This window comes from Corvus brachyrhynchos, unplaced genomic scaffold (assembly GCF_000691975.1).
Source record: "Corvus brachyrhynchos isolate BGI_N302 unplaced genomic scaffold, ASM69197v1 scaffold90, whole genome shotgun sequence".
NCBI lineage: Eukaryota > Metazoa > Chordata > Aves > Passeriformes > Corvidae > Corvus > Corvus brachyrhynchos.
Genome location: NW_008236932.1, coordinates 4,236,128 through 4,249,360, shown reverse-complemented (window position 1 = coordinate 4,249,360; position 13,233 = coordinate 4,236,128). Strand labels below are relative to the sequence as shown.

Below are 13,233 nucleotides of genomic sequence, written 5' to 3'. Positions count from 1 at the left end.
TTTTAAGAAACCAGTCTGTGCTGGAGTCAGGGATTGCTGAAGTACATAAAAAAAAAGTCCCCTCTAGTAATGGGGAGCCTCATTACCACACCAGGTGAAACGTGGGCTTCTTTGCTCTTCTTGAGCAGCAGGTGAGCAATGTGAATATGCCAAAATCACAAACAAGCAAACAGTAAATAAAGAACCTCTCAAAGAGTCTCTCACTTCATAGGCATCCTCCATTAGGGAGGGAGTAAGAAAGCAAAGGGCAAATGAGCTGGGTTAGTATACTGTTAAGGCACTTCTGGAAGTATTCTGGGGGTGACAGATGAGCACTCCAGAGGAATCCATGGAGAAGATCATTAACTTTCTCTTCTTCATACCAGTGCCTATAAAGGGGTAAGGAAACAGCATCTTCCATAAACATTTCTGCTCTAGCCTTTCTCAAAATTCTGATTTTAAAAAGGAGTTCATGCATATGTATTACATCTGATCCTTATTCTGTGCACGCATACAAGGCATTAAAAATTTTGCAATGCCCACAAAATATCTTGCCCCCAAGTTTCTGCTTCTCTTCCCACCACACAAAAAGTATCGTCAGACTACGGCTGAACCTTCCTAAAGCCTCCTAAACATAGGTATTTGTTAGAGAAAATTTGAGGTGGAAAATGGTTTTCAGGCTGAAGTGGTTGCTCTGACAGAGGCTTAAGTTCCACAGCTGCCACTCAGGGTAAGAAAGTAGGGAGAAGAAAGAAAAGGGCAGCACACACATCCCTCGCAGTTACCTGCAGTTTAGAGGTATCTGACTGCTTGCATCTCTGAGCTGCAACTTCCCCACTGGGCTTAGGCCACCCACTGAAATTTTCTCAATTAGTTCATCAGCTCAGGGCAACAGAAGATGAGCATGGAGGGCACTTCTTCTTGATGACTGTGCAACTGGGTTTGAGTGCCTGCAGATAAGCACAATGTGCCTTCTGCCTCACCTGGCAATGCTTTAGTGGCAAGCACCAAAAAGGCAGATGTGGCAGCTTCCCAAAGTGTCTCCCAGGCATGGCCTCTTCTGCTAGGTACTCCCCATCCCTCATCATGAGACAGCAAATATTGACAAAGGGTTTGGCTCCAGATGAAAAGCCTTCACTGAACCAAGACCTCTCATGTAATGATTTTCGCACCTCTGTTGAGGAACAGGGTTACTCAGAGCCAGACACTATAGGAAGTTAGATACAAGTCCTTCATCGTCAAAGTTACTCCTAATAAAAGGAGTAACAGAAACCATGGGAATTACATCACCAACCTTACACTGGATCCTCTCACGTCACACTCTCATCATCCTGCTCCAAAATAAACTATCAGACAGCCCCAAGTTCTCTGCCCAGGAGAGATGCTGTACCACCTGCACATTGTTGGAGGATACCACTGTCTTGCTGTGCAGCTGCTCACACCATGCCAAGTGCAGCAGGAGCTGCAGCAAAGCGACACAGGAAGCATTCAAATTTAAATAGGGCTCCACAAATATTTTGGGATCCATGGTGACTATCCATACAGCCATGCTCAGGCATTTTTTTGGTCTTTCTTGAGTTTCCTCATGCAGGAAACCCAACTTGTTTTGGAAAAATTCACATAGGTTCTTCACCTTTCCAGGAGTACCCTAGAGAAGTTCTCCTGTGTACATATTCCACTGTGTCTCAATTCGGTGATCTGAGATAGGTTGAAAGGTTGCTTCAAAGCATCAAAACCAACTTCAAAGGATAATTGTTAGCAGTACAGAAGTTTATTACTAAGAGACCTTTTGGATTGTGGCATACAAATTGAGAGTTACCATCAGTTGTATGAAAGTTGCATGTCAGGGTGAGTAAAGCCAGCCTGTTTGCTATCCAAAGTAATTAGCAGTTACTTCACACATACACCTACATTAATTGTGTTAATCTACCATACTTCAGTTAAATCACAGTGCAGTTCACTGCAGTTCATTCCTTTTTTGTGGTTTTTCCTTCTGTTACCCACAAAAGTATTCACACAGTTCAAAGCAGTGAAGAGGGGCAGGAGTAATAAATAACCAGGGAACACCAGGAGTCCTAGTAAAGCTACTCTGCCCAAACCATCACCTAAAAACAGCCTGATTGTTAGGCCATTGCTAATTAAGTTAATTATGATGCCTTCTCAAAAGAGTGAGTTTGCACTTCCACACCTAAGGATTAAAACCAGATTTTTCAAATTTATATTTGACCCCTTTCTATATTTAATCCCTTTCTGCTGAGGTATCCTGATGCTAGTGCCAATTCTTTCTTTGGAAAAGGCAATTTGCTGACAAAAGTACCTCTGTTTCTTCTTTATTATTATTATTATTATCATCAGTAGTAGAATTACTACTATTTTTCTTTGTGAAACTAGATAAACGTATTACAGTACCAGACATTCTACAGCATACTCCTTACTGTGCCCACCAGAAGTAGGTTTTCTTTTCCTCTCCTCTGTACATCCTAACAACCAGATTTTTGTGGCTCTGCTGAATTACATTTTGCCTTTTTTTGCAAATATTGAAAAGATCCTGTAACTATTAAAAGGAAAGTTGCTGCAACCCTGCAAGGGATTACATGGTATTCCTCCACCCTATTTCTAAGGATGCCTGCAGGCTTTAACTGCAATACAGCTGGCTAAAGGGACAGCAAGGAAGAGATGAGCTGAGGTTTACACACCTTCCAATGCTAAGGGTGCTGAGCTGCAATCCTGCAGCTGAGAGCTATGCTGAGCACATCTGCTGTTCAGAAAGCACCAAAAGTAGAAGAACTAAGAATGACTTTGGCAAATGTTCTTTGTGGTTTTTTTGATCAATGACATTCTTAAACACTGCCACATATTCATCTTTTCCTAGAAATTATTTCTTTGCCTTGTCACCAGCTGTAAATTGCAGTAGCTTGAGTCATTGGCTAAGAGATCCCAATTTTCTTTCTTGAACATATGGCAGTTGGACATTTAAAGGAAACTGTCTGGAGTGATTCATTATAAACAGAAGTTTATAATTTTCTCTAGAATGTAATTTATGACAAACATTTTTACAGACACAAAGTAAATGCCTTGTTGTGTAGAGAAAGCAGAAGTACGCCGTTCTCCCAGAAGCTCTGTTAAAATAAGCATTAGTGTCAGCAGCCCATCCAACATCACTTCTGAGTAAAATACAATCATTATCTGCCCCATTTTGAGCACTTTCAGCTACACATGATGCTGTTTTTGAAAGCAGTCATGAGCACACCATTACGCAACAAGTCCTCCTAAATGACATCTGTGGTGCCCTGTATCTCACATCTTGTCAGACATTTCTCAGAACACTTAAGATTAGAGGGGATCCTTATGAAAAATGCTGTACTAGAGAAGTTATAACAATAGCACTTCAAAGAAATGACTGATATTTGCTACATTTTTTTCCAAAAAACACACGTTAAGATAATCCTCTCTGTAGAAGAAAACAAAACTAAGTATTCGCTATTTATGTGCTCCATAAAATTTCAAGTCCACAATCACACTGAGTAATGGGCTAAATCTAGATCTTATTCAAGCTTACCATGACTTTCAAAAGGAAATGACTACCACTGGCTCGTATTTACACCAGTGGGAATAAAAACAGCATTTAAGTACTCTTGGTAAAATGAATACTTTTTCACAATAACCATTGTTAATAAACTCTGTAAGTACTAGCAAAGCATATGTAGGTATATGCTCATAAAATCACTATACAGAAATAAGCCTAATATGTGTTTCTGGGGTTTTTTAAAATGTATTTTTTCTGTATTATATTTAGAAGGCATCAGTGTTTGATACTCAATTTCTTGAGAGGGGGAAGAGGGAGAGAGATATGCTGCAATTGCTGTGAATGTCACTAAAAGAACCCAGAAACTGATCAGTCAAGAAGACTTCCACTGAATCTATTGAACATTTTGCTTGTGATGCCTGTTTAATTCAGTAGCAAATGACACCAGCTAAAATACATGGCAACTTACACCATTATCGTTTTACAAGACAAAGTTCATTAAGATCAAGACCTGAAAACAGAAAGCAAAGCACACAAAAAAAGAAATCAAAACTCCAAAATCTGCACTTCTCCACTACTTTTGCACTTCCCTAATGAGAAGAGAACAGGAAGCCTATTAAGAAATGCCTTGTATGTTTGTCTTTCGAATAGCCACACAGCTGTAAAAACTGCTGCTGTCCTTCCTTGAGATGATCCTAAGTTTCAGTGGGTGGTCTGAGCAGCACTGAGGATGGACATGTCACGCTACAATGTGGCAGTGTGTAAATACAGAACAGGGTTTAGTAAGGATGATCAGGATCTCTGCACTACATTTGTGAAAAACCAGAACCTTCCGCGAGTGTGCTCACAGACAAAAAGTTAAGCTGTTTTATGCAGTTTCCAGGCAGATGAACTCATCTGCCCTCCCACCCCCTGCAAAACAATGTTTTCATTTAAAAATGACATAAAACTAAACCATATGTGACTCTTCAGTCACATTTCACTTCCACTCTGACACTTGGGGCTCTTACCTGGTGCAGTTTTGTAAGACACAGTTCTGGTGGGCATGGGTGGTGCGCTCTTTGTAACAGGGCTTGGTGCCATTTGCAGACCCTGCCGCTGCCTCTTCAACTCCTCTTCTCGTTCCTGGGCAGCTCTGATCTCTTCTTCTATCATCGACAAAGTCCGCTGTTTCCTTGACCGTAACTTGAAAGGGCCCACGGTCACTTCAGGCTCCTGTGTGGCCAGGATGGAGGCGGTGCTCCTAAGCTCAGCTGCCTCTGAATACTTGCTGAAATAGCTGACTTCATGCCTGTTTTCCTCCACAAGGAATGGCTGGCTGGCTGAGTACATGGGTGACTGCTGCAAATTCTTCCCTTCCCTGAGTCCTGAGTCTTCCTCTTTTGAAGTCTTTGGTATGGTGTCCCTTTTTTCTTGAACTGGTGAAGACACCTGGGGTGGCTCAAACATTGGGTTCTGATGCTCCTTGGATGCTGGAGCAGGCCCAGTGCCAGCTGGCTGCTCTTTGGCTGAGACCTCTTTCTCTTCTGGAATTTCTTCTTCCTTGCAGTTTCCTTTATCCACTTGCTCAGCTATGGCTTGTTGGATGGCGTTTTGAACCAGCAGGCCAGCGTGGTACTCCAGCTGGTCGTCCATCAGCATGGAGTCTGCCAAGGCAGAGGAGGGTGAATCACAGCCTGGGTCACTGAAAGACTTGGAGATGCCTTCAGCCCTGCATTCTGCTGGAGTGTCAGCCTGTGGGGTCTGTGGCAGGGAGAAATCCGCTAGAGAACTTTCCTGCAGGGCGCTCATGGTCTCATTGGAGGCACCACTGTCACTTATATTATCCATGCTGAAGTCATTGGAAAGGGTCTCCAAGACGGTGGTATCCTGAGACCTGACAGACAAATCATCCAAACCGGAGTCAAGCTCCTCTGGAGGGGAAGAGGCGCTACCTGACTTTGGGAAGTGGTCTAGAATTCCCTGTCCATCATCCTTCACCATTGTGAAGACTGCCTTTGCACTCATGAATTCTCCATCCTCTGCCCACAGCTTTGAGGCTGGTCCAGCTCTGGGACTATCACTGCAAGGTAACTCTCTTGCCATGTCAGCCGTGACAGTCTGAGTGCTTTTGTCATCTTCTGAGCTACAGGAGACTTTCTGTGTTTTGACAACCATGACATTGTTACCCTCAAGCTGTCCAGTTTGCCCACACACTGAAACGGGTCTAGTCACAGAGGACATTGGCCTGTCCGCCTGTGGAGAATTGAGGCTTTTGTAGAAGGGTTTGATGGAGAACATCTTGGGTGTTCCTGATCGCCTTGGTGGGGCCTGACCCTGAGTTGGACCCGAATGCTCCATCAGCTGAAACTGCTTCCTGGCAGCCAAGAAGTCAATCTGCTCTGTGACAATATCTTCTTTCTTGATATTCACTGGCTCTGGGGGTACAAAGGAGCAGCTGACCTGTTTGGGGGATGTTGGTGTCGCGCCTTGCTGCTGCTGCTGCTGCCTCTCCTTGCGCTCCTTGTACTTCTTGTGAGACTCCAGATGCTCTTCATCCAGTTGATCCTCCAGGGGCTTCTCCTGAGGAGGGTTCCACCATTTGGCAGCAATGCTGGGGTTTTTCTTGACAGCCTGGCTTTTAATGAGTTCCCTTCTTTCCTTTTCAAGTTCCATCATTTCTTCCGATGGTCTCATTTTGCGGATTCTGTATTTTTCCTTCTCTTCCTCATCTTCAAAGAGCTTTGAGGGCTTTTTCTCTTCGTGAAAGGCTCGCAGTTCAAACTTTGCCTCTTTCTTAAGGGTTGTAAGAGTTGTTTCTCCATCCTTAGAGGATCTTCTAGAACTATTTGAAGAAGTGGGACTTCCTGGCACCTTCAGACTCTCCCGAATGTCTTCTTTCAGTCCCCCCAAGGAATGGCCATTAGATTTCAGGTTCTCATCTGTTATACTAGCTTCGCATGGCTCAACTTCCAAGGATGGCTGCTTGTCTGCTACATTAGCAGATGCTCCTGAGCCATCCATAATGGAGACTGCACTTGGTTCAGGGGAGGATGTCCCATTAAATGTACTGTCTGCAGCAGAATCGCAGCAATTTGCCTCCAGCACTTCATCTAGGTATCTGATCTCTTTAGCAACTTCACTGTCCAGGGATTCATGCCTGTCCCTAAGTCCATTTCGGCTGGAAGCAGGGGAAAAGAAGTGGGTTGGATTGTCTATGGGATGTGGTGAAGCCACTGTGGTGATGCTTTTGTGTTCAGAAACTGGAACTTCAATTTCCATTTTCTCTTCCTTTGTAGCAAGCACAGTAGCTGGCTCCAAGAAATTGGCACAGTTTTGGTCTCTGTTTTTTCTTAACCTGATGTCATCCTCAGGGATTCTGGAAGATTTCTAAAATAAAAGAGCAAAATTATGATGAAGTCTTAAAAAAAGAACACCTAATTTTTTGCAGAGCAAGCACCATCTGGAAAACAAATCCTAGCGCTTCTTAAACTTGAGATTAAAGCATTCCCCCAGAGCATGGGAAAGCAAGGCAAGCCATTAACATAAAAAACAGGAAGTTACCTTACCATATGCTGGAAAAGGTACCAAAACAACAACAAACTTTCATTTAAGAATATCCCATTCACTTACCATCCTCACTTTGTCATCATTTCATGCCTGTGTCTTGGTCTGTCACTAGGACTAAGATTTGAATTTCTAAGTTAACAGTAACTTGGCAGTTTAGATTCTTCAAAGATTTGCACATGCAGTATACAACAATTATCATCTTGGTACTCTAAATATGCTTTCCACACCTAAAGGAAATCTCATGATGCTTCTACAGATGAAAAGTATTACTGCCTGTGCTTTGCAGAAACAGACGCTAATGTGCAGAAAGAGTTGGTGATTCACACCATGTTAGGAAAAAGGATGTGGCAACGGAAGGGAATGTTCAATTCTCAGTGGCTCAATCCTGGTCATCAAACACGGAGTAGAATTATATAGTGCTCTAAAGACAGGGGGTCTTTTTCCATCCCACATGGAAACCCACACACACCTGCACTTGGGATACACCTGCAACTCCCACAGCATGAAGAACAACACAAGGAGCATGACAGGGACCGCAGTCATGGTCTCCTCCCTCCCACTTCTTTGATCTGTAGTGCAGATGGACTGGATTCATGTTTCTCCCTGATGTGTTACCTCTGGTCACAAGGAGGTTACTGAAAGAAATACTATTTATGGTCATATACAGGCAGATTTTACTGGTGAAGCAGCCTAGTGAACTTCCTGTGAGTAAAGTCTGAAGGAACTTCTGATTAAGTTGGTAACACATCAATTACCTTCTCAGTAATTCTATACTGCTAAAAGGCAAAACCAATCCAAAACACCAAAAACAATGAGAACATTTTAAACATGGTTCTTCAAAAAGCACTGGCTAACTCTTGCTAACTTCCTAAATCATGAAAACCAAAAGTGATACCTTATTCACTTTGACTCGCCTTTTAAAACAGAAAGGTGGTATCTGAAGTCTCTCTCTTGCTTTCCTTATGTGTTTCTATGAGGCATGGGGTTTGAAAGCAAATGGCAATGATCAGACCCCGTGAACTCAGTGGCTACCAACAAGAGCACCATTGTCTGGTGGTCACCCCCGTCTGGCTGTCCCTTATCCAGCATGCTATTAATACACACTGCAGAAGAAGATGATCAACAAGGAGCACAATGGCACTTACTGATGACCTGAACAATCACATTGCTGCTTGATTTACATAGGCAAATGCATTTGACACACCTTAAAAAATTACAGCCAGTCACCCAGAAGAGCTCTTTCTAAAAACACTCTGAAGAGCTTTTTGTCCAATTATGTAGTTGTACACAATTGAGGACAATGCTGGCTTCAGCCATTAGATATTTTGTTCTTAATTGTGCTCAAACATTGGAAAAAAATGTTTAAAAACAAACAACCTGCTTTTGTCTATATATTTTACTTGACAAACTTCACTGGTTTTACTCTCTTCATTTCTTCACTTTCTGCTGAACTAAGAAATACTCCAGCTGAAGTTTCTAGCAGTTCTTTTCTTAAAGCATATTGTATTTTTCATCATTTACATATCTAAATGTGGCCAGTTTCTTCTTTAGTACTGTTAATGATATATTCAAGAAGTCAGATGTTCTGCACACAGAGTGAGTATAAAAAGTGCTTACTTTTTCAAGTAGACACAGATGGAATTAAAGTATCATAGATAAAGGTTTCTTTTAACCTGAAAGGGCAAGAACTGCTCTTGATTTGCTGGCAGAGCTCCATGTACACAATAGGTACTCAGGTGACAGGATTTAAGACTGCAATACCTTTTTGATACTTGGGGTAACATCTTCTCTGCTTGACTTGCTGGTGCAAAAAGGGGTATGCAGGCACCTAGAGCAGTCTGTGCAAAGTGCAGGACTGATAGCTGTCCCCTTTAACACAAACCATGGGTATGCAATTATGCTCCTGCTAATATTTGCTTCAAATCAGACAGATCAAAGCCACCAGTGACATTGGTAGCTAACCACGTGTCCTCCGTAACCATAAGAGCGTATCTTGAACGGACACAGAAAATCAGTTAATGAAGACGTGTTCTCCTGCCACTGAAACACATCTCCCTGCAGAGCCAAACCAGAGCTGAAGAGCCCCCTGTTCCTGTACTTCTCGTACCTGCACACCATGGAGCTGGGAATACACCTGATTGTCCCAGAGACCGCAGTCACTAAAGCATGTCTATTTCCACCACTTCTCTAATGTGTGAACCACTCCAGTTCACATTGTATTTGGATATCCAAGTTCAGTAACAGAACCACAGGTGCAGTGTTTTGCCTAAATCTTAGCAAGTAAGAGCCCATCCTCTCACCATAGCTGCAACCCACAGCTCACAATTAAGGCACATGCACTTAACAGTCTAATCAGGGCATGCATTTGTTACAGCATGTAATTCTGGAAGTGCATGTGTCTATGCAATTAGTGTGGCACATGTAATTATGTAGCAAAACAGACAATTAAGTAGTAAAACCTATGAGGAAACATTGCCTCTTGTTGGAGGAGACTTTCTGTGCTAGGGAGTAGTAATTGAACATGAAGAAGGACTCCCAGCATGGCAGAGAAGCCAGTGAGGCTTGCTAGCAGAGGAAAAAAAAAATGTTTTAAAAGAACCACCCCTTTCTTTCCTCAAAACATTCTGTGAGAATCTGGGGACAACTTTGTGAGGTCATGGCAACAAAGAATATGTTCCAGACACTACTGTGAGGAGCAGAAATCAATCTACTGATGAATTACTTGAAGAAGAGAACTGAGATAACTAAGGACAGAAGTAGATGACAAAACAAAGCTTTCTGAGACAATCCAGGCCACAGCACCTGCCCAGGATAACTGACTGGGTGTGGGAAAATGGCACATGTTGGGATGAGCCACCACGGGTGGGAGGCAGTTTGGAGGGGGGCAGTGGGATGCACACAGACCCCCTGCTCAGCTGTTTGGCAGAAGGAGGCGAGCTTTCCAGGGGGCTGCTTTTGCTCTTCGGTGATAAGTCTGTACCAGCAGCTTTGTATTTGCTGCCTACAGGGAGGTGGCTTTTCAAAGCCTGCACCATTACAAAGACCTGTGAATGGGAAAAGGGCTGCATTCAAACCTAATTGTAGTCAGCAATACGGCATTCACAGTGATGCTCTTAAACTGCTCATCTAGACACAGATTTTCCAGAAGTTGCTGTTACATTTACACAATGTCTGAATGTGCATTCATTTCTGTCTAAGTCAAGATGCAACAGGGCAATCAGTGTCACTTCTACAATGCTGCTGCACTTTAGTAAACTACAGTTATTAGCAGCTTAGAAAATTATTAGCATATTTTCTCTTTGGCTGAATTGTTCATCTACAAAAGTGTAAGTGTTTGGGCAATCAGCTCTTTCAGAAGGAAAAAAATTGTGGGTGTGCTACTAGTAAGACCCAGCAAACGTGCTGCCAGTGCCCTCCTTTGTTTGATGCAGCACAAAATGCCTACGGAAACAAGTGGGAGGCAATCCTTCTGAGCTAGATCAACATTCTTCTGAAGCATCAGTGGCAGTGGTGGGAAGGGAAAGTACTGAACTACTAAGAAGTTTCATGGTTTAAGAAAACCCAAAAGTTTTCTCATTGTGGGCCTCTACAACAACTCCAGCCACGTTTCAATACAGCTTCTGATGCTGTTGGTCTCCTGGCCTCGGTAGCATTGTCAACCTTCCATTTCTTTGGCTTTCATATTCTTTTGGAGATGTCCTGTACTTTAATTGCTTCTCCTCCCACTGAACCAGCGTTTTGTTCAACCCTTTCCACTCTTCTCTTGGATCTGACTATTGGGCCCTCCATACATCAAGAAGTTTTAGTAGTAAAACCTCATTTACAGATGGTTGAGTGGCTAATCCATACCTCCTTGCTGATGTCAGTCATCCTCTCCCTCTTCTCCTACTGTCTTGGCCTGCCTCTCTGATGTCTTATTTCCAAATAAGTAGGAAGCAAATGATGGATTGTTAGGAGGTTGATCCTGGCAAACCTTCAAGAGGGCAGCTGCTTTCATTCACCTCACCCTTTTGAAGAACATAGCCGCCACCTTTGTAACAGACTGAGCCAATCCCAAACACCACAAAGACGCAAAAGTCAGCTGAACCTCTGTGCTTCCAGACACCTACCCTGTCCAGAGACAAAACTCCTAACCAGCACAGGTATTGCTCCAGGCTTGCTAGTGACAGTAAGCCTTTGCAGAACTCATTTTCTTTAAAAGGATGGGAGGGATATGAAGTGTTGCAGTTCTTAATGAACCGGAAAAGCTACAGTTGTAAATGGTGATAGCACCCATCCCTCACAGCTCATGTTCCCTACCACACAACAGGTGCTGAGACAGGTGCCATCATCCCACCCCATGCCAGGCGGGAATGACAGCCCAAACCACTGCAGCAGCTCCTGTCTCACAACAGCTCCTGCATTCCCTCCCTCCCTTAGCAGGGCCTCATGGGGTGGCTGCCACCCCATACACCTCCAAAAATGTGATTGTCCCTGGTTGACACTGGAGGGACAAGAATGTGCCAGTGAGAGCCTTTGCACAAAGCAGTCTGAAGAAATGGGCCAAACATTTGTGTTATGGAAACTTCCTATTTGGGTGAGCTAAGAGAAAGCAGTAGCTGGGAAAAAAAAGTTCAGAAACATCCTAGAAATGGGATGGAGGAAGAGGGGTGAAGACGATGACATGGAACTCAAGGAAAGAAAGGGTTTCTACCCACATCACCTACAGAAACCATACATTTTCATTAAAAAACCCAAACCAAAACACAAAACCCCCCAAAATCCAAAGCCAAATTATTGTCTTCTTGCTCCTGTGTGAAAGGGCCTCCCCTTTTCATAAAGTATTTTATACCGATATCTAAAAGTTTTTAAACTGCTAAGGGAAGTGTTGTCCAAAAAATTTACAACTTTCCACTTAAAGAAATAAAATTCAAGTTTCAGAAAAAAAAAAATCCTCAAATTCTGTTGCCAAATTTTGAATTTTAGACATGTCAGGCACATGCTGACACTACCTTGAGTAATTCCGTTCAAAATGCTACTTGCACACAAAAAGCAAAACCTGGCCTGTTCCTCCCACAGTACATTATACAGTGTCTTCAACACAAAGACTGAAAAAACATCTGGTTACTAAAATGTGTTAGTGCTAAATGTCATGATGACATTCTCTTCAAGCAGCTCTCTACGCTCCTCTGTGACTTTTCTGAGGGAGCCAGACAGTACAATATTTTCTTTATGAAATGCTGGTTTGTCTCCTAAACACTTCAGAAATCACAAGAGTGGTTCTAAAAAAAAAAAAAATTGCAACTTCATACTACCTCCCCTAAGAAGCAGTGAGGGGCTCTTTTGGAATACAGACAGTAATAAGAGATGTGGGGATACAGTGCCAAAAAAAGCGCTTACTTGGAGAGCTTGCTGTGTAACACTTTTTATGTGGTTTTCCTATTTCCTTTTTTCATCTGTTTTAGCAAAGAAGTTGTGATTGCATTCTTTCAGAAAACACGTGAAAGGCTTTTCAATATTTTTTTCATTCCATCTGAGCCACAGGCTTCAGCTTCCCCCTGTGATACACTAGAAAGCTCTTTTATCAAATCAAACTCCAATCTTCTTTTGCTGCTGTAAAAAATTAAAGAGGGATACAAATGGCCCAAGAACTATGAATACTTTAATGATAAACATACACTGTCTGACAGGATATTTTAATGATGAAGACATAATCAATTGACACTGTATTTTTCCGTATGTGCCTCTGTAGCTCCAGCATTTTTTGCGCCCTCAATAACAAATAGGTGAAGTTTTTCCTGGGTAAGTCATGATCCAAAGTTGTAATAAACCTTACTATTTCCTACTAATTCCAGGATACATAAATCGAAGAGGTTTTCTACAGGTAGGGAACCACCTGTTCTTGTATGCCAGTTATTTTCTCTTGCTTCCTAAAAACACAGATCTGGTCCCTCCATGAAGAATTTGCAACCCTAATAACCAGATTTCAACTACTGCTACAGCAGCAAGAAAATAAATCTTCCTTCTTTAATGCCAGTGCAGCTGTTGTAAAAAAGCAATAATAAAACACTAACTTTTTACAAAACATTTTAATTCCTGCAAAGAACTGTAACTGCACAAAGCACCTGTATGGAAAAAGGGATATATACAAAAATTAATATTTAGGGACAAAAACACTGCTAACTGCTGAGTGAAAAGAA

At 42.4% G+C, this 13,233-nt stretch overlaps 1 protein-coding gene across 7 annotated transcripts in view; it reads right to left on the bottom strand.

The window, feature by feature from the left end:
- Positions 1–13,233, bottom strand: part of LOC103611613 (A-kinase anchor protein 2) — a 158,727-nt gene that overhangs the window by 13,832 nt on the left and 131,662 nt on the right. For all 7 annotated transcript variants that reach the window (XM_017728323.1, XM_017728325.1, XM_017728326.1 and 4 more), the window contains one exon: positions 4,516–6,874. In XM_017728323.1, the coding sequence (XP_017583812.1) occupies positions 4,516–6,874 (2,359 nt within the window). The remainder of the gene's footprint in view (positions 1–4,515; positions 6,875–13,233) is intronic.